Source organism: Procambarus clarkii, chromosome 59 (genome assembly GCF_040958095.1).
Source record: "Procambarus clarkii isolate CNS0578487 chromosome 59, FALCON_Pclarkii_2.0, whole genome shotgun sequence".
Lineage (NCBI taxonomy): Eukaryota > Metazoa > Arthropoda > Malacostraca > Decapoda > Cambaridae > Procambarus > Procambarus clarkii.
In genome coordinates, this window is record NC_091208.1 from 20,067,887 (window position 1) to 20,088,815 (window position 20,929).

Consider the following 20,929-nt stretch of genomic DNA (forward strand, 5'->3'; position numbering starts at 1 on the left):
CCAGAATACAACCCGTTAATCGTTTAATAACCAGATACCCATTCACTGCTGGGTGAACAGAGGCTACAGTTAAGGATTGGCACCCAGTCAATCCTCCCCGGACAGGATACAAACCCAGTCCAGAGTGCTCGCGAGGCGCCGGGCAAGTACTTTAACACTGCACCACGGGGACTACTTAACAATTTACAGGGGTATATGCAATTTATAAACAGATATGCATCCTTGTTCACAACCTAGCCTCCCAGTTTATCACAAAAACTGAAGCTTTGTAAACTCTGCTAATTTATCTTTTATGGCTAACAATCCAAATTTTAAATTTAAATCTTGTTACTTTTCTGGCCATTACTCATTTATATACAGTAATTCTCTTCCCAAACATAATCTTTTATTTATTTATTTATTTATTTACTTATTTTTGTATACAAGAGTTCTTACATTTTTATACAGCCACTAGCACGCTTAACACTTTGGGTAACCCACATAATAATCTTAATTCACATAGCCAGCATGATCTGTTGCTGAGGTACGACTGTATGAATTTAAAGTAGTAACCTATTATTTTCTAGTACAATACTCAATTGTAGTTTGAGTAAGAAGTTGATCTTTCCAATAGAATCACAGATTTTTCATGTCAGTAGAAAAACCAATTAGTACAGTACAATATTAACTTTTGTCGAGAACTGAATGCATGGAGTCTGCAGGGTGTTTTTAACTATGGCTTGTTAGTGCTTTCTTGAGATCTAAAACAATACTGTACATGCTGGGAATGTGTATATTCCCTTTAAGTAGGGTAGAATATAATTTTCTCATGACTATTTGGAAAATGACTCGTGGGGAACAAGTCGATGAAAGCATTATCAGCGACAGCAGCCCCAGTTGGACCTCATAGTGAGGCTCAGACTTGGGATATAAATGAGTCTGAGCCTCACTACTATAAGACTCAGATATAAATGAGACTTGCGCAAAAAAAAGATCTTTTCATTTTTGTTTCTTCTTTTAATACATTTATCTGTGCAACAAAAAATAGTATGTTATTTATAATAATAATAATTTAAAATGCAAATGAATATGATACAGTGGTTTAATAATTTAATTTAATTTAAATAAGGCTGAAGAAACTAGCAATATGTTGAGTATTTAAGGATCTACTGTATTTTTTCTATGCATATAAACTCCCTATGATGCCTATATAATTATGTATTATAAGTTACTATTTGAATTGTTTCAGATTCAACCTAATCAGACAACCTCTTGCTCTATAAATAACCAAGAAAAGTGAGTATTAGCACAAAATGTTAATTTGGCCATTTATGACCAAGTGAGTGACCTTTCTTGTGTGAATCTTAAAGTTAAGCAGAGGTTATGTGAACAAGTATGTATGCAAGTCATTAAAGGATAATTTTGTTAACAAATTATATGCAATGTGCTGTGTAATGAAGTGAAAATGATTGTAGTTGGGAAATATATTGTCAGGATTAAATGTGCATATCTTTTTATACGGTATTTATTTTGTTCTGTCACCTTATGTTGACTACTATATAACATAGCATATTATGTTTTATCATCATGAGTTATTTTCCCTATCTTATATCCAGCTGTTTCTGGGGGAGCCCTTGGTGGTTCCCTAAAGCTGTCTTGCTGAGCTGGCCTTCAACTACAGTACTGAGTTACATCAGTCAAAGTTAGTTTAGTTCATTTATTATGCACCCCATACCCATCCTGTGGGCAGTAGTGGAAACTGTTAACTGAGGCACATAATGAGCTCAGGGACTGAACCCCACAATTCATTTAGCTAAGCAAGTTACAATTTTGATGAGCTAGTTACAAAATTCAATGCACATCGTCACATCATCAATGGGTTCGAGATCGACCACAAATACAGTTTCTAAATCCACACATCAGTCAAGGGGGTCTAAATGATCATTTATAAAGTTGCTTGAGTGTTTCAGTGCTTCGCTTTGATGAACAATGGAGCCAGGTTCTGACTTTGGTCCTCAGACGGCCAAACAGCACTCCTGTGACTGATGTGACTTAGTAGTGTGAAACCATCTCCATGAAATAGCTTGAGGGAGCCACCAGGAAAGTAAATCACAAGCCTTTCTACCAGAACTCTACCAGGACTCTACCAGAAAGAGGCATTTAATTACACTCAATGCTGGTTTTATTCTGTTTATTTTTTCCTTTCTCAAGTAATTCTGAATCCTGGGTAATCATTCTACCCTATTATTATTTTATGTTGTAATTACCATCAATATGTATAGTCTGCTAGTAAGTTTCTTAATACTGTACATAACTAGTGATGTTTTACTAATGCTTATGATTAGAAAAGTAGGATATTGATCAGTTGTTCCCTCATTTATTATATCTGACCTGAAGTGAGAGGCTATTATGTTAATCTATATCATAATCAAAATAGAGATTATTAAAGAAGGAAGATAAATGACCTGTCTGTTATAATTTGTGACGTGAAACTCTAAAAAAAGAGAGCAGTGGCTATTCTGGCTGGTGTTGTGCCAATCACATTAATCAACAACAAAAGTAAAATAAAGTAAACAGACTGCTTGTGACCTCTACACTGTGAAAGCTGCGGGTAAAACAAAGAGAATAAACACTTAAAATAATAATAATAATAATAATAATAATAATAATAATTTTTATTTAGGCAAAGGTACATACATAAAGAGATTTTACAAAGTTTGTTGGCTTTATAGATAGAGCTAGTACATACAATGCCTAAAGCCACTATTACGCAAAGCGTTTCGGGCAGGAAAAAACACTACTGACTAAAGCTTAAAACTAATGGGTAAAAAGAAAAAAATGCGTTGAGTACAAATAAAAATAGAGGTAAAAGAGGGGGGGAACATTGTTGAAAAAACAGCACAAATACAATTATAAATTATTACAGAAAATTACATTAAAACAGCGTTGATTTGTAAAACAAAAAAAAAAAAAAAAAACATACATGGGTTGACAATAGAAGGGTAAGGTAGGTTACATGGAATTTATTAGGTATAGCTTCGTTTTTAACTTAAACTGGTTGAGAGAGGTACTGTCTTTAACATGGTTGGGAAGGTCATTCCACATCCTGGGCCCCTTGATTTGTAGAGCATTTCTGGTTTGATTAAGTCGTACTCTAGGAATATCAAAACTGTATTTATTTCTGGTGTGGTGCTCATGGGTTCTGTTACAACCTTCTATGAAGCTTTTGAGATCAGGATTGGCATTACAATTTAGCGTTTTGTATATGTATAATACACATGAGTGAATGTGCAGTGACTTAATGTCTAACATATTCAGAGATTTGAGTAGGGGTACCGAGTGATGTCTGGGGCCAGAGTTGGATATTGTCCTAATAGCAGCTTTGTGTTGAGTAATTAGAGGACGTAAGTGATTTTGGGTAGTAGAGCCCCAAGCACAAATACCATAGTTGAGATATGGATAGATAAGGGAGTAATAGAGAGTCACCAGGGCAGGGCGTGGTACATAATATCTGATCTTAGAAAGAATGCCCACAGTTTTTGAAACTTTTTTTGATATGTTTAGAATGTGTCCCTGGAAATTCAGCTTGTGGTCAATGAGAATGCCAAGGAATTTGCCATCTAATTTGTTACAAATTTGGGTATTGTTTATTTTGAGATTTATTTGATTAGAGGATTTATTGCCAAACAGAATATAGAAAGTTTTGTCAATGTTAAGGGTGAGTTTGTTGGCAGTTAGCCACAGATGGACTTTATTTAGCTCAGTATTTACTGTGGCATTTAGAGCAAGGGGATCAGGACTGGAGTAAATGAAGGTTGTGTCGTCAGCAAATAGGATTGGTTTGAGGTGTTGGGAGGCATTTGGAAGGTCATTAATGTAGATGAGAAAGAGGAGAGGGCCAAGTATGCTGCCCTGGGGAACACCAATGTTGATGGGTAGGGTGGGCGAAATTGTATTATTCACAGAAACACATTGGAGCCTGTCAGTAAGGTAGGATTTGAGGTATTGTAGGGAGTGTCCTCTGACACCATAATGATGTAATTTAAGAAGAAGGTTTTGGTGGTTGACAGTATCGAAAGCTTTACGCAGGTCCACAAATAACCCAACAGGGAACTCATTTTTATCAAGAGCTGTATGAATCGAGTTAAGCATACTAATAAGTGCATCGTTAGTGCTTTTTTTGGGCCTGAAGCCATATTGGCAAGGGCTAAGTATATTGAGTTTGGCTAGATATGAGTAAAGCTGCTTATAGATTAGTTTTTCAAAAATTTTTGACAAGTTTGGCAGGATTGATATAGGTCTGTAGTTGTTAACATCTGTGAGATCACCACATTTGTGGACAGGCGTTACTCTCGCTTTTTTTAGAATATCTGGAAAGGTTTGGAGTTCAAGTGACTTGTTGAAGAGCAAAGCAATAGCAGGGGCTAAAGATCTGGAGGCTTTTTTGTAGATTAAAGTTGGTATCTCCTCAAGGGCACCAGACTTGGTTTTAAGGGAAAGGATTATCTCATTGACGTCAATGGAATTAATAGGCTTTAGGTACAGAGACTGGGGATAGTTCCCTGTAAGATAGTCCTTAATGTCAGTACTGGAAGATGGAATATCATTAGCAAGGGATGAACCAATGGAAGAGAAGAACCTATTGAACTCAATAGCAGAATCAGAGGCTGAAAGCTGACCATCGTTATTAGACAGGAGAGTCGGTTTGCTATTTAAAGACTTTTTTGATCCCAATATTTGTGAAATTGTTCTCCATGTTTGTTTAATGTTGCTCTTTATTTGGGTAAATTTATCTTCGTAGTATTTAGTTTTGGCTCGTCTAATTATCTTAGATAGCAATAATGAGTAATTCTTTGAGAATTCTTTGGAGACAATCCCTAACCTATACTTTTTCTCAAGGTCATGGTTTTTATTAATAGATTTAAGTATTCCCTTTGTAAGCCAAGGATTGTTAAGCCTTTTGGTTGTGACTTGTTTTGTAAGCATAGGACAGTGGGTATTATAAAGGCTAAGAGTTATTTGAAGAAAAGATTGAACTGCTAGGTTGATGTCCTCTATGTTACCTAACTCGGACTCCCAGTTGACATTATCAGTAGCAGTTATAAAATTGTCTATAGCAGTTTCATTGTGTAGTCTAAAACGTATCTCTCTTGACTCAAGAGGTGGTTTGCTAATGTTAGTTAAGAGAAATGTGGGGTAATGGTCTGTAGTGCTATCGGTGATTATACCTGAAGTAAGCGGAGAGGTTATATTTGTCCAGATGTGATCAAGAGTCGTGGCAGTGCTATCAGTGATTCTAGTAGGTCTAGTGATTAAGGGTATGAGGAAGCAGGAATTCATACAGTTGAGGAAGCTAACAGCAGTAGGGTGTTCTGGCTCGCAGAGGTCAATATTAAAGTCCCCTGCAATAATTAGGTGGTTTTTGTTCAGTCTGTTATCAAGTATTAGATTTCTAAGGTTTGAGTTGAATTCGGACACATCAGTGTTAGGAATTCTATAAACTGCACCCACAGACAGGATAGACTCGGCACCCTTGACTCTGAAGCTGGCGAAGATATACTCCCCATAGCAGTCTCTAGTTCTAATTTCTTTTAAGCATGTTAGTTCTTGGTGGTAGTAAAGAGCAGTGCCACCACCTCTCTGAAGTTGACGACAGTTGTGGATTGCTGAGTAGTTAGGCATGTTAAAGAGTTGAGTAGTATCATCTTTCAACCATGTTTCAGTAAGTATAATAAAAGAGAAATTGTTGTCAATAGCTTCAATCAAGGCACTAACATCATCGAAGTGTTTGCCTAGGGATCTAACGTTCAAATTGATTACAGAGATATTGTGACTATGAGTTAATACATTGTTTACATCATGTGCTGCAAAATATCTGCAATTTAGATCATTAAAGTGATTATTGTCATAGATAGTGGATAAGAGGTTAAGTTCTGGGTCTATACTTGACTGCATAAAAAAAAGCTGATTGCCGGAAAAACAAGAGAAACAAAAAGAAATAAATGTACACAATACTGTACCAAACAAACACAAAAGGGGCTTACAGGGGTACAATGGAGTATGGCTAGGCTAGGAAACCTAGGTAATGAATGAGATTAAAGAAAAAAACATATAAACATGGACTATACAAAACACAAGATATAGATATACAAAACAAAAATATAAACAAGACTAAGCAATACCAAAAAAATTGAGCAAAAATGAAAAATGAGGTAGATTGCTTACAGGTACTCTCAGGTACAATGTAAGTAACAATAGACAGAAAATATATATCAATATAGAAAAGAATGTCACAATACAATAAGATAACAATTACATGAACAGATGAAAAACAAATCTGCTGTAAAATAGGAAGTAATTATAGCAAAACATTTAATATAACAAAAATAACTCTAATAACAAACAAAACAATTTATAGCAAAACATTTAATATAACAAAAATAACTCTAATAACAAACAAAACAAAGCCCCCTTATCCACTTGGTGAAAAGACAATATAAAATATAAAAGAAATATAAACTCGTGAGTAATTACGTTAAGCAAAAGAAAGGTGCAAATTAATACTTTATACAAGAGCTGCCTGAGTCTACCGACACCCAGGGGAGCGAGAGTAGATGTTGCAGCTTGGAACACAAAGAGTATTCTGAGGACTGGATGCCAGTGAGCTCCTTATATATATGCAGGCCAGGCCAGCATAGATGGCGCTGTGTTGTGGGTAACCATCGGCGGCAATTATACAAGCAATTAGAGAGTGGTGTTGGGTCTCTGCCCAGACAGCAGGTGTCCAGGTGTCTTGGGTACTAGAGGGTGGAAAGGGAGGGGGTGTCTTGTCTAGACACTAAGGCGTCTGAGCACGTATTGTTATTGTTGATGTTGATTCCTTATGTTGGAGCATGCAGATACATTTGTGAATAGGCGGTAAAGGGAACAGGCAGGATCTTCTGCCTAACCAGGAGATTACCGTAACAAATTATATTGGAAAAGGAGAAAAATAACAATCCAAAACGATATCTTACATAGTAATAGAGAAAGTTCCCTGTTAACAGCTGAGGAATAATAATTCTTACATTTGCAACAGCACTTGATTACTAAATATGAAAATTTATTATTTCTTAATATTTCTTAATCCGTTGTTAAATTTTTTTTAAGGATAATATTACTTAACTGTTTTAGGGAAAGTGACCAATGTGATGACTCCTCGTTCATAGATGTAACGGGAAGTGAGTCTGGTGTTGAAATCATTCCACCTGAAGATAGATGTAGCTTGTCATTTATGTCACAACCAAGTGGGGTACATCTTCCTGAACTTTGTGAAGGTAAGAAAATAAATAATGTTTTCACTTATGGTCTTTCCTCAAATAGCCAATGATTCTTGGTTTACGTGAAATATCAAGAAGCTTATTTATTAAAATTAAGTATATTTTTGTTATTTCTTTATAGTTTGGATTAACATATAAAAGTTATTCAATACAGTGTTGTCTGAATTATCAAAAGTAGGGTCTTGTGGTTAATTCAAACTATTGAATAATCTTAACATTTTAGTTCAATACAGTACTATATTTTAGCCACTGCTCCCCCCCTCCTGCCTAAGGTTCTTATTATTATTATTGAAAATAGAATGCATATTTACACATATTCTGATTCCAAAATTCATGTGAAACATAGCATATAAATTTAAATACTAGTACGTCAGAAAGTATGTTTGGGTATTTACCAGCAATGCATTTGTACACCATAAAACAGACTTCAATTGAAATTTGCATGATGACAGGGGGACCTGCAGAGAACGTTGTAGGCAGCATTCTTTTCTATTACCCTTTCCCCTATACTGTATATCGGTTCCCTAATGGCCTTAGTTTGGTCATTTGGCACCTCACCCTCCTGCCATGTCATGTGACATACCTGTAACATTATGTTCACCATTTTGAGATCTTGAGATGATTTCGGGGCTTTAGTGTCCCCGCAGCCCGGTCCTTGACCAGGCCTCCACCCCCAGGAAGCAGCCCGTGACAGCTGACTAACTCCCAGGTACCTATTTTACTGCTAGGTAACAGGGGCATAGGATGAAAGAAACTCTGCCCATTGTTTCTCGCCGGCGCCCGGGATCGAACCCGGGACCACAGGATCACAAGTCCCGCGTGCTGTCCGCTCAGCCGACCGGCTCCCTCACCCTCTTTACCTTAACATATCTGCAGTTAGCTATTCCATTTATACAGGTACTTGGTATTCTTGGGGGCCTTTTCTTTCTTTAAGCTTCTCTGTTATCCCAATACTGCCTCTATTCCATTGGTTACCTTCCACCCCCTCTTTTAATTCCAAAACCATGATAATATTTCCATTTCCATTCCTTCACTATTTGTAATTTTTTTATTCTAGTTCATTTATTATGCACCCCATACGCATCCTGTGGGCGGTAGTGGAAAGGGTTACAGAAGCACATAATGGGCTCAGGGGTTGAACCCCACAATTCATTTAGCTAAGCAATTTTGTAACTAGCTAATCTTGATGAGTTAGTTACAAAAATCAGTATAAGTCGTCAAGGCCATTTTCCCAGGGCGAGGCTCACCATTGCACTATTTGTAACAATTTGTTTTGTGAGTTCAGTGTTTCAGATTAATTACTTTCACTTGTGTATCTACCTGAAATGCTGTGTGTATGTTAGTGGCTTTACAAGAATGTAAAAACATCAATGCTATGTACTCTCATAAACCCAATGTACTGTACCTTCTTGTATATATATATAAATTAAATAAATAAACTTGTCAAGATCAAGAATATTGTACTGTATTACTGTACCATATTATTGTTTTTAATGTTTCAACCTTTTTCTCAATACAGAAGGTGATGACAGCAGTAGAATTGATAAGCCAGTACAGGTAAATAATAATATACAGGAGAAGAAGGAGAAGGAGAAGAAGGAGAAGGAGAAGAAGAAGGAAAAGGAGGAGAAGGAGAAGAAGGAGAAGGAAGGAATAATATTACCCTCTCAGCCTTTAAAATCCTCAGCTAAACTAATTGTGAAACATCCGAAAAATTCACAAATAGTTAAGACCATTACAACAGAAAGTCAACCTGTAAGGAAAGAACTACATAAGAAGTCACAAGAGCCTTTAAAGAAATCCTCATCAACAAAGAGAAAGGCAAACAGAAGGAAACACCGACCAGATGATGAGTCTTCATCTGAGTTTAGTAATAGCGAATTAGAAGAGTCACAAGAAGAAGATGAAGAAAGTGAGAGATCTCCTCATTCAACAAGTATTAAGGTGAAGTTTTATTATTTTATCAGCTTGGAAAACGTTTTAAATTTTTATATCTTGTGGATAAACTAAATGAGGGGATGGAGGGGAAAGGGAGACAAATCATAGCAACATGTGAAGTCGCTTGTGAATGCAGACGTTGAGTCACAATAATGTGGCTGAAGATATGACATCCAAACAACACTTCAGAAAATGACAAAATGATGACGTTTTGGTCCATCCTGGACCATTATCAAGTTGTGTAATGGAAAGAGAGAGAGAGAGAGAGAGTGGAAGAGATTGAATTGAGCTGACTTGAGCTCAGCTCAGGAGAAAAAGTATAGAGATAAGGAGTGAAAGTTTTGGTAAAGAGGCAAGAGGATAGCCGACAAAGCCTCTTTCATCCTATTTTTATTTCATCTGATTCTTATCTTCATCTTTCTCTTTCATTCATCCCACCTTTCATCTCTCTTCCCTCTTATTCTTTATCTCTTCCACTCTCTTCCCATTACGTAACTTGATGATGGTCCGGAATGGATCGAAACGCCATCGTTTCTTCATATTCTGATGTATGGTTTGGCTATCTAACTCATGAATGTTGAGGGAGCAAGGAGAGAAATGTAAACCAATTAATGTATACAGTGTGCACGCAGTTTAGAGTTTAATTGTTTTAAGTAAAGGTTACATGAGGATAAGTTTTTAACAGAAATAGGGAATGGGTAATGTGATGAGAATATTTCAGGATTTTATGGTTATTGCAGAAGTTGTACAGTATGGTTTGCATGTTGTGTGAGAAGAAGCAAGCCTATAGTGAAGACTGGTTTGCTAGTTTAAAATATGTAATAATAATGAAAATGAGTATGCAATGCATATACAGTATTCAAAGTTTTATTTGCTAAAAAGTCACTGTACAATGGAGGAACTTACAATTCATGTCTACTGAATACAGTACTGTACAGTAGTCTGTTTAGGTGAAATATATTTGCAAAGTCTCTTGATGCTCAACATTTTGGGCAAGTCGAGCCAAATCATTGTAGGCCTGAAAGCAACAATTGCTAAGCAATTGTAGGTTATTTATAATAAATCATAGACTAATACTTTTTTCTCTTACATACTAATACAATGAATAAACATTTTCTGAATTGTTGCATTCAGATTTTTTCTTTAAATAAAATTAGTTATGTCATCTGGAGAGATTATAATGTGGCAGTTTTGGCACCAGAGCCACATGGCATCATTCAAATGTCCTGTAGTGTCATTAAGGGTGTTAGGGGGGTTACTTTAGTTAAGCTCAATACAGGCCAAAATTGTCAATAGAGGTGCAATCCATTACTGTATAGTTCAAAACTGTGTATTGTTCATTTTATCTATCATTTTCATCAGGAGCAAGTTGTAGAAATGATGGAAAAAGTGGATGAGATTTTATGGGTTCAGTGTGATGACTGCATGAAGTGGCGCAAGCTGAATCATATTCTGGATCCATCCACACTGCCTAAGATTTGGACTTGTAAAATGATTCCTAGTAAGTGTTTTCCCTTACTCTTGTGATATAACGTGGCATAGTGTCAATATTTACTATGATGACAAGAACAAACATGTGTCAAATAACTAAAAAAAAATCATAATTTATTTATTTATATATATACAAGAAGGTACATTGGGGGTTAACAGAGATCATAGATTTTAAGTTGAATATACATTCTTATAAAGACACTAGCACCCATAACATATTTTGATAATAATTAAAAGGCATGCATTACACATCAATTAATCTCTTATTATGCCTATTTCTCCATAGCAAGACTATTAACGTGTTGCATATCTTTTATTAGAATTAAGTAATTTCAGGTTTGTCTAGGCTGGATCAAATCTTGTGCTTGTGCATTTTATTTCAGTCACCTTATACATAAATTGGCTACATCTCATAGAGAAGTTCACTAGAGAGCGATTTTGTTATAAATACCTTTAGCATAATGCGTTTTTGTTGATATGGTTCTGTAAACTGTAACGTCCTCCTTGAGCATTTGTTTATCCACTTGGAGAGAGGTATGTGTAGACTTCCAGTCTTGTGCATTGTAATGATTAGTATGTAAAGTTTAGCTCTTGTCTAGTTTTATAAACTCTTGTCTAATAAAGTCTAGTTATTAATCTAAATGTTTTGTTTTTAGTTACAATATGTTTACCTTATTTTGTTATGTTAATTTGAATGTTTCTTTTGCTAGTATTTGTACGTATGTTTAATTGTTATGAGGGAATGTTTGTCTCTTTGTGTAAAGTTTTCCTGTGTATTTTCATGACGGTAGCATCCCAGCACCTCCATGACAACAGAGGGAAGCTGGAGCTAGTAAGAGGTGTGAGTGAGGTGTCCACCTCACCTTCGAGTGTTTGCCTCCTTGTTCTCATTGTTATTAGAGAATGTTCAGTGAATCTGGTGAGTGAAAATGATTTCCATGTTGTATTATGTCCCATTCCATGTGTCTTTTAATTAATGTAAAGCATGCATCTTGTTGGTTTAAGTCCCACGGATTTTAAATAATTGGAATGGTGCCAATCACTTAGTGTTCTCTCTCGTGTTTGAGGTGTATCGCTAGAATTTACTTTTAAACCCTTGGAACTGCTTACCCGCCAAAGCACGGCGGAATTTTAAAATTCAGCGCAATAAAATCATCAGAGTAAGTAGGGGGACCTTTGACCCTGTTCCTACTGACTTCCTGTCCTCATAAAGAGATAGTGACCCTTAGGTAAGTTCAAGTAAATATTTCAATTTTGAATTAATGTACATATACTATAAGGAAGTGGGAAATCTTAAATTTAAATATTTGATCTTATTATTCATCCCCATCTTCACAACATTGTGGGGGCTAATTTGCTCTCCTTAGATGATAACTTGAGCATAATGTATCATTAGCTGTGACACATTTAGTAGGAGACGTTTCCTAAATAGGGCTACAGGTACTTGAATAATTTTAGTTGTGGTCATCATCTTAGAAAGAAACAAGGTGTTGGAGATATAAATACATATGGAATGTTTGTAAGCCTTTATCACAAATAAGTAAAACTATAATTTGGTATTAACAAAAACAATTGTTAAATTTTTTCAGTAAAGGGAAAAAACAACTGTCAAGAGCCTGAGGAAGAGTGGAGACAATTTAATGAAGCGTATATATACAATCAGTTTGTTATGGGTTCAGGTAAGTATATAATATTATTTGTTATTAGTATAGTAGATTTAGTTAGTATTAGATTCTCAAAAAGTCAAATCAACATGAAGATACTTTTCTGGTCTAAGCTGTATATAATAATTCTATTATGCAACACATGAAACTATAATTGCTTGATAAAAATCGAATTCTGTTTTACAGATAATTCAGCATTCAGATTATTTCTTTTTATTCTACTATTTTTACTTTCTGGAAGGGCTCCTAATGGTGGATCCTTGGAGCTTGCTAGTTGGCAAGCTTTACCCAATTCAATCCATGCCAGGCCCTTGTGAGTCATATACAAGAAGATAAACAGAGTACAGTATGTATAGAAAATACGACAATAAAGCCCAAGATTTGTGGACCACTTGGTGGTGAAACAGTTCTCACATTAGTACCACCTGCATCTGCACCGTTCTCCTTGATCAATAAACCTTGAATTCTTAGTCATGTTGGCTGGCGCTTATGTTACTCACATTCACTGTTATTCTCCTCTTCCTGCTCCAGTGCGCTTCGGGTGACAATTTTTCAGAAAACTGCTGGCCATCCAGGACACTTTTTTTTTTTCCTGCAGAGGCCATTTGCTTATGTATTAGTTCTATGTTTCAGTATTTGCTTCACAATGAGTGTATATTTATGTCTTACTTCTTACATGCACTCTGATTACCTATTTGCCTTGAACTGCTGTACCTAGCATTCTTGTCTCTAGGTGTTCACTGGCATTGATTGCCATTGCCTAGTTAGAGTTTTGTTTCATTTTTTTTTTTTTTTTTTTTTAAAGATATAAACAAGAGTTGTTACATTCTTGTACAGCCACTAGTACGCGTAGCGTTTCGGGCAAGTCCTTAATCCTATGGTCCCTGGAATACGATCCCCTGCCGCGAAGAATCGTTTTTTCATTCAAGTACACATTTTACTGTTGCGTTTAACAGAGGCTACAGTTAAGGAATTGCGCCCACTAAATCCTCCCTGGCCAGGATACGAACCCATGACATAGCGCTCGCAGAACGCCAGGCGAGTGTCTTACCACTACACCACGGAGACTGCTATTCTATGGGGGAGTTTAGGTTGTTGTCTCTGAGAGGCCAGCTTCCTGTTGAAAGATATCTCACCCTTGGCAGTGCAAAGGTCTTTGACCCCTCTGTAAAGCCTTAAGATATAGGAATGTTTTAAAGTACCAATTAAGACTTAAAACTCCCATGAGTACACGGGGCCTACATCTGCTTCCTCAGGCCTCTAGTAAAGTGATGCATCTTGGAAAAAAGTTATTGGCACCCATCCTTGGTGTGAGGGCTGCAGTTCTCAAACAGCAGCCATAAATAGTGCATGCAGCAGCTCCCAGCACCACCATGCAGCTACACAGAAGAAGTTGTTAAACATATGGAACAAAATCTTACTGAAGGGACCATATGAGTCATAAATACTCATACTCGGCCCAAGTAAAACAGAAGTAAGCAACACTTAGTGGGCCAGTCAGAGGCTTAGGGCCCGCACAGGAATATCCCTGGAAAAAAAAGTAACATGCAGCGCATGCCCACAGCATCGCTTAATGATGATGATGATGAAATAAATAACTGCAGTTTATTGATGATAGTGACATAACATACCCCTGAAAAAACTATGTACAAGGTTTAAATATCAGTTTACCCAAGGCTGGTGATGATGTTCACAGCTCGGGGCAGGCATCCACAGCACACAGCTGTGTGCTGTGGATGCCTGGTTTGGTGTATCTATGCATTATGAAATGGGACTTCATGTTCCTTTAGAAAGTGAACTTGTGAAAAATGATTCATATTCACAATGTAGTGATCAGGATTCTGATAATAGCAGTGTTGTGGCTAGAGCTAGCATTATGCATAGTATATCGGGCAGCACTCAATATATTTCTTGCTATTTTCTAACAATGTTGATTATTGGCCAACTTGTTTAACTGCTGATATCTGTCATGTATAAACTTAAAGAAAATTGTAGTCTTCTGTTTATTTAGTTAAAATTACTTCTGCTGTTCTGTTTCAATTTCTGCTGTTCCATCCATCATGTAATTACAGTATTATCATTGTTTTCTTTTTCCCTTTTTCAATTCAATTTATGCTTTGATCTCAATTAGTTTTAGGTTTTAGTCTATAAGTGTTTTTGTTGACCAGACAACACACTAGAAAATGAAGGGATGATGACATTTCTGTCCATCCTGGACCATTCTCAGGTCCAGGATGGACTTCTCAAGTCGATTGTGTGACAATCGACTTGAGAATGGTCCAGGACGGACCGAAACGTCGTCGTCCCTTCATTTTCTAGTGTGTGTGGTCTGGTCAACATATTTGAACCACGTTATTGTGACTCATCATCTGTATAAGTGTTTTTCTCACTTCTTGCCCGAAACACTGTGCGTATTAGTGACTCTAGGCATAGTGTGTACTAGCTTTATCTAGAAATCCAACATTCTGTTTGTAACTCATCTTGTATGTATGTTCTTTTACCTGAAGAAACATTTTATATTATTTTTATTTTTATACTTTGTTTAGTCATATGCTGTTGGCAACTGACAAGCGTGTGATGCTATGATATTCTTGGATCAATTGTTACAACATTATCACATTCACAAGAACTGCTTAGTGGTACTATAAGTGGTACAATTGCTTCACTACCAAATGATTCGTGAATCTTGGGGCTTCACTGTCCCATTTCTTTGTTTTATAATAATAATAGTACTGTAATGAGAAAATCCGTAGGAGCCGTGATGAGGATTTGAACGGATCTATGGATTTTCCCATTGATACATCATGTTAATGTGATTGCGCTCTGTGCAATAATAATAATAATAATAATAATAATAATAATAATAATAATAATAATAATAATAATAATAATTGCATTCATAAGACATTCATAAGAACATATTACAGAGGTATATTTGTAGGTACAAGGGAGCATATTAAATGAAGCCACTAGTACACAAAGCACTTTGTATACCTTACTGTTGTCTTTGAATTCGTTCACTCTTCTGGTGGCCTTTTCTTGGTTAGACCGATTTACGACCCCCCTGCTCCTTGCGCCTCTAGAAGGGGGCCAGGTTTTGGCTTCTGGGCATCGGTAGGCTTATACATGATTCAAAAGATCGTGGCATGGATCGAATTGGGTGAAACGTGCCAAGTAACAAAACACCAAAGAGCCACCAAGGACCAACCAGAAAGAGGCATTTCATTACATTCATTTTATTTTTCATTCTTGTGGGAAGTTGTTAAGACATCAATATGATACCGAGATTTACCTGATGGTCACTATTTCTAGTTTGGCAAAATTTGGCTTGATCTTTTTTTTTAGCTTACCCTTGAACCGAAAGTTGTGCAAGGAAATAGTCTGAATTTTACCTTAGCTTGACTAATTTGTATTTTTTTAATCATCTTAAACTACTTTGGTCATTTCAGTGGTGTGGGCTCGGGTGCCTGGAACAGAATGGTGGCCAGGAATGGTGGATATTGATCCAGACTATAAGAAATACATATGGCTTAATGACACTGCTACAGCACCTGTAAGCAACCTTGAATTTTGTCAATAAATTCATGTCAAATGATTTAAAGACATTTCATTTTTGCAAAGTAGTTAGAATAATCCTGTACATTTTCAGTGTTTCCATCACCACACAGTGTTGGAGTAATCTTGGATTAATGTTAGTACTGTTCCACTAATCTAACATCGACTGGTTGAGTGCCATAATAAATAATAATAATAACAATGACACTATATTTAGGCAAGAATACATACATAAAGACGATACATGAACAGTAGAGGATTGATGAGTAACATTAGTATAGTCCCTAAAGCCACTAATACGTAGAGCGTTTTGAGCATAACATAAAAATAAGTTAAACAATATATATATAAACTTAATGGGATAATTCTTAAAACTACATGAAACAAGACAACACTTATGAGTTGATGGAGATAATTAGTGTCTTTACCTATCAGTGGATAGCAAACAGGAGAATCCTAGCTGCATAATAAAGCAGTTAAGGACCATGAACATGCAGTGCACAGTGTGATGAAATTCACTCAATTACTCCTGCCATGCATGACCCATGCACTCAAGGCAAACAAAAACATCATTGCTATGTACTTTCATAAACCCAATGTACTTTCTTGTAATATATATAAATAAATTAATAAATAAATAATCTCAAACCCTATATAATTTTTGTAAATATGATAGTATACGAATTACTATGAATGATGTTTACCGGTTTACCTGAGGGCCACCATCTCTCGTGATCTTGACAGGAACACTAAGCCTATGACTTTTCTGAGGTGCTCCTCCCCATTTTTCCGAGACTCAAGAAGGAATGGACAAGATGTATAGTATTTTCTTTTCTAATATCTGTATGATTTTCACTATGTTATTCATAATAACAGTGATTTAGCAGTCTGATTTTGAGACTGATCACTGATGAGACTGATTTAACAGTCTCCGTGGCGTAGTGGGAAGACGCTCACCTGGTGTTCCGAGAACATTTTGTCCTGGGTTCGTATCCTGGCTGGGAAGGATTTACTGGGCGCAAATCCTTAACTGTAGCATTCCATTTAACTCAACAGTAAATTGGGTACCTGGTTGTAAAAACGATTCTTCGCAGGGGTCGTATTCCAGAGTACATAGGATTAAGGACTTGCCCGAAATGTTACATGTACTAGTGGCTGTACAAGAATGTAAGAACTCTTGTATATATATATATCAATAATAATGCTTTTCTGAGCTATTGCCTCTCTACCACATAAAAGTGAGAAACAGGGTGACTATAATTCACTTATTTAACAGAAAATTTCTTATTTGTTAATATTACTGCATAATACGTGTACAGTACAGTATTTAGCAATAATTACATGTTGGTTACCATTTAATTAATGACCTTAACGATATACAGTAATGTAATTATATCAATTATAATGTTATAATGTATATTTATAATGTTATTAAACAACAACAGGGTAGAAAATTAATAGGTTCATTTATTTTCCAGAGTTACTACCATGTGACCTTCTTTGGAGAACCAGTGACTCGATCATGGGTTACCCCTAAGAATATGAAATCATTTGAAGAAAATGATACATTCAAGCGTTTCTATTTTGGTACACGAAAGGTCAGTTCTCACCTCTTTGTAAATGCTGTAAGTTTGTGTTGAAGATAACGAATTTATTTATCATTTGACATTAACGTTGATTGATTGATTGATTAAAATAAATTTGTCTGATATCACCAATATTTTAGAAGCTCATGTATTTCAATTAAAGTAAGCTGTATACAATATTGATTTCTCTCTTCTGCAACAACACTTGGGCTGGACGGTAGAGCGACGGTCTCTCTTCATGCAGGTCGGCGTTCAATCCCCGACCGTCCAAGTGGTTGGGCACCATTCCTTCCCCCCCCCCCTCCCATCCCATTCCTAATCCATATTCTGACTCCTTCCAAGTGTTATATAGTCGTAATGGCTTAGAGGTTTCCCTTAATAATTCCATTCCCTTCCCTCTGTTCTGTAACAAATGGTCACTAGTTTTATCATTCTTATTTTTGTTAGTGCTATATATATACAGTATATACAGTGTACTGTATATTCATATCACTATACTCACACCCTATATGTAATTATAACAGCATTTATACATTATATCCTAAGATTTATAATTACACATTACACATATTGCTCATAACTAAATACTGTACATAAATCCCACTGATTTACTGTAGCTTATCATAACTGATAACACTATTTTAACAGGTTTGTTTGGAAACACAGTTAATGGGAAGTACAAATATTAGGGTTTAGAAGAAACCTTTAATTATTGAGTGGTTACTATGTTTTCATACAAAGGAAAAACAAAAATCCTCCTCACCAAGCAAGAAATTGCATGATGATAATAATAATAATAATAATAATAACAATATAATAGTAATGAGAGAAAATCTATAGATGCTGTGATGAGGATTCGAGCCTATGCGGTGGGTATTCCCAAGCACACGCCCCAGATCATTAATACATCACATTAGTGGTGATTACTCTCTTGTGTATTATTAGTAATAATAACCATATATTACAGTTTATTGCTGGTGTAAAGATTTGCATAATTCGTATCACTAATTTACTTTTACAGGATCAGCAGACAATACCACTGTTAAAGGCAGCTGTTAAAACTGCTCATCAAGCTCTTGGTATGGATGTACGAAGCCGCAGAAAGAAATTTGCCTTTGTTGTCCGGTAATTTTAATTTCATTTTTGGTTTTCTCAGAGATAAGTTTATTGCAAATTAGTATTTTATGAGCATCCCCATCAGTAGCTAACCTGAGCTTTTACACTGGCCATTACTAGTTAGATTAGAAAATACTGGGTAACTAAGAGACACTATGCTTACTAGAGACAAGGGACTATATACAATCTTCTCTTGTCCCCCTCTCTCCTCCTCCCAAGACTAACTGAACACTTGGGAATTAGAGATCAACCTACATGTGAAGGATAAATTTCAGAGATTGAAAATAGGGAACAGATTCAGAGAATGGAAAGGAAATATGTGAAGCACTAAATTAACATTTCCATAGTGTACAAAATGAGGTTTGTACACAACCAGACACAATGCCAATTACAGAGTACACGTGTAATGTGTAAAAATTACTCAAGCAGCTAGGAAGAAATAAAACAGCTGGACCAGATGGAGTTTCACCTTGGGTTCTGAGAGAATATGCATCTGAACTAAGCATTCCACTTTAATTGATAATTTCAGTTGATATCTAGGGGACGTTCTGGATAGTAGACTGTCACTATCATCCTTACTGCCTCCACAACTGCTTGCTTGGCTAAGCTGCTTTTTCACACTTGGATGTGCAGCGTCTGTCATTATGGGACCTGTCTTGGCAGACCCCTTCATCATGGACGTCAGCTCACCAGGCAGCGGCCTATTTACAGGATTGTGCTTTACGCTACAGGCTTGAGGAGGCAGCTGAAGCATTTTTTTTTTATGATGAGGCAGATAAGACATTGATTTTGGTTACTTGTGCCAAGGCTTTACCTCTATCCACTTGAGCTCCTGGGATGTCTGCTGGTTGGAGCCCCATTGTATCCACTTCTCATATGACTTTCCAGTCCTCAGTTTATTTTGGATCAGTCATACTTTTTTCTTTTCTTTGTTTTGATATGTTTTTCCCTTTTACCACTCCCAAAGTAGCATCATCAACATATTCAGCTTGAAGCATTACTGAGTGCTGTACCTTTCTTTTTTGCATTGCTACAACAGTCACTCTTAGCAAACCAGCAAAAAGCTTACCTTCTAAATCACAGTGGCAGGATGTTTCATATTTTCAGCTAATTAATATGGTATGAGAGGAAAGATCTTCAATGGCCACAAGTGCAGGAAAACAGCAGATTTGCTTGGGTAAGAGGTGCAGAGAGCATGCTGTGGCACACTGGCTGGCCACCATACTATGTAGGTGTCTTACCTTGGGCAAGAGAAATGGGATGCCAGTTAAAATATTCTTAATAAGGACTACTGTCTGATCAAAATTGTTAAAAAAAATGTGTATCTTTGGTTTGCAACTAGTAGAAGCCCTGGCTGACACAATATACTTGGTTGATACCCGGTTGATGGGGTTCTGGGTGTTCTTCTACTCCCCAAGCTCGGCCCGAGGCCAGGCTTGACTTGTGAGAGTTTGGTCCACCAGGCTGTTGCTTGGAACGGCCCACAGGCCGCTCCAAGTAGAGCGGTCCAAGTAGTCCAAATATAGAACCTTCGTTTTTTAAATTACAAGGTGGCCAGATATTCTGTCTAGTTTTTTCAACTAAATATAATTAGGTGTGATGGTACAGTATAAATAGACATGGGATCTACCAAAACAACAAAGCTGGATGAACAAATGAAGCTCTTATCAGTGCATGGCAGGCATTGGTGTGGTGCCTGTGTAGGTCAAACCAACAGGCTAGCCCTCTTGTTTTGGCAAACACAGAAAAAGCCAAACATGGACTGAAAACCAATATTGTACTATAGTCGGTTCCAAACAGACCCATGATATGTTGTCGGACGATCGTTGTGTTACTACTGTGCTTTTATCAGTACTGGTCTACATAGTTTGTATTTGACTTTTAACCACTTCCTGAAACATATTCTATAATATGCACATACCTTTTGCATTATCATAGCACATCAGTCAATTTATTCTTGTTTGTTGTTATACTAATTTGTTAATTGTCATCTTTAATCACCATGTATTTACCTAATGTATATGATGTATTATTCCTAAGAAAAATATTAGTTTTTTTCATTTTCATCTTGTAATTTTTTGTCAGATTTACTGAGAAATTGACACCAAAGCGAAGTATTGCGTCCAGTCAAAATAATCATACATCAAGTAAGGCAAAGAAGAGGAAGATTTCATTATCCCATGAAAAACAAAGTGCAAGTTTGTCTTCTGTATGCACCAATCATTTGCCTGACATCATTCCAACAGGTATGTCAAAGTGTACATAATTATTGTATTCATTT

The 20,929-nt window shown here is 36.4% G+C and overlaps 1 protein-coding gene across 1 annotated transcript in view; it reads left to right on the forward strand.

Annotated features, from left to right (window-relative positions):
* The window catches only part of LOC123768141 (uncharacterized), a 32,051-nt gene that overhangs the window by 5,844 nt on the left and 5,278 nt on the right, over positions 1-20,929 (forward strand). Inside the window, exons 4-12 of the mRNA XM_045758487.2 lie at positions 1,229-1,275; positions 7,153-7,295; positions 8,818-9,242; positions 10,599-10,737; positions 12,317-12,406; positions 15,841-15,944; positions 17,425-17,544; positions 18,554-18,657; positions 20,734-20,894. Coding sequence (XP_045614443.2) covers positions 1,229-1,275; positions 7,153-7,295; positions 8,818-9,242; positions 10,599-10,737; positions 12,317-12,406; positions 15,841-15,944; positions 17,425-17,544; positions 18,554-18,657; positions 20,734-20,894 — 1,333 coding nt within the window. The remainder of the gene's footprint in view (positions 1-1,228; positions 1,276-7,152; positions 7,296-8,817; positions 9,243-10,598; positions 10,738-12,316; positions 12,407-15,840; positions 15,945-17,424; positions 17,545-18,553; positions 18,658-20,733; positions 20,895-20,929) is intronic.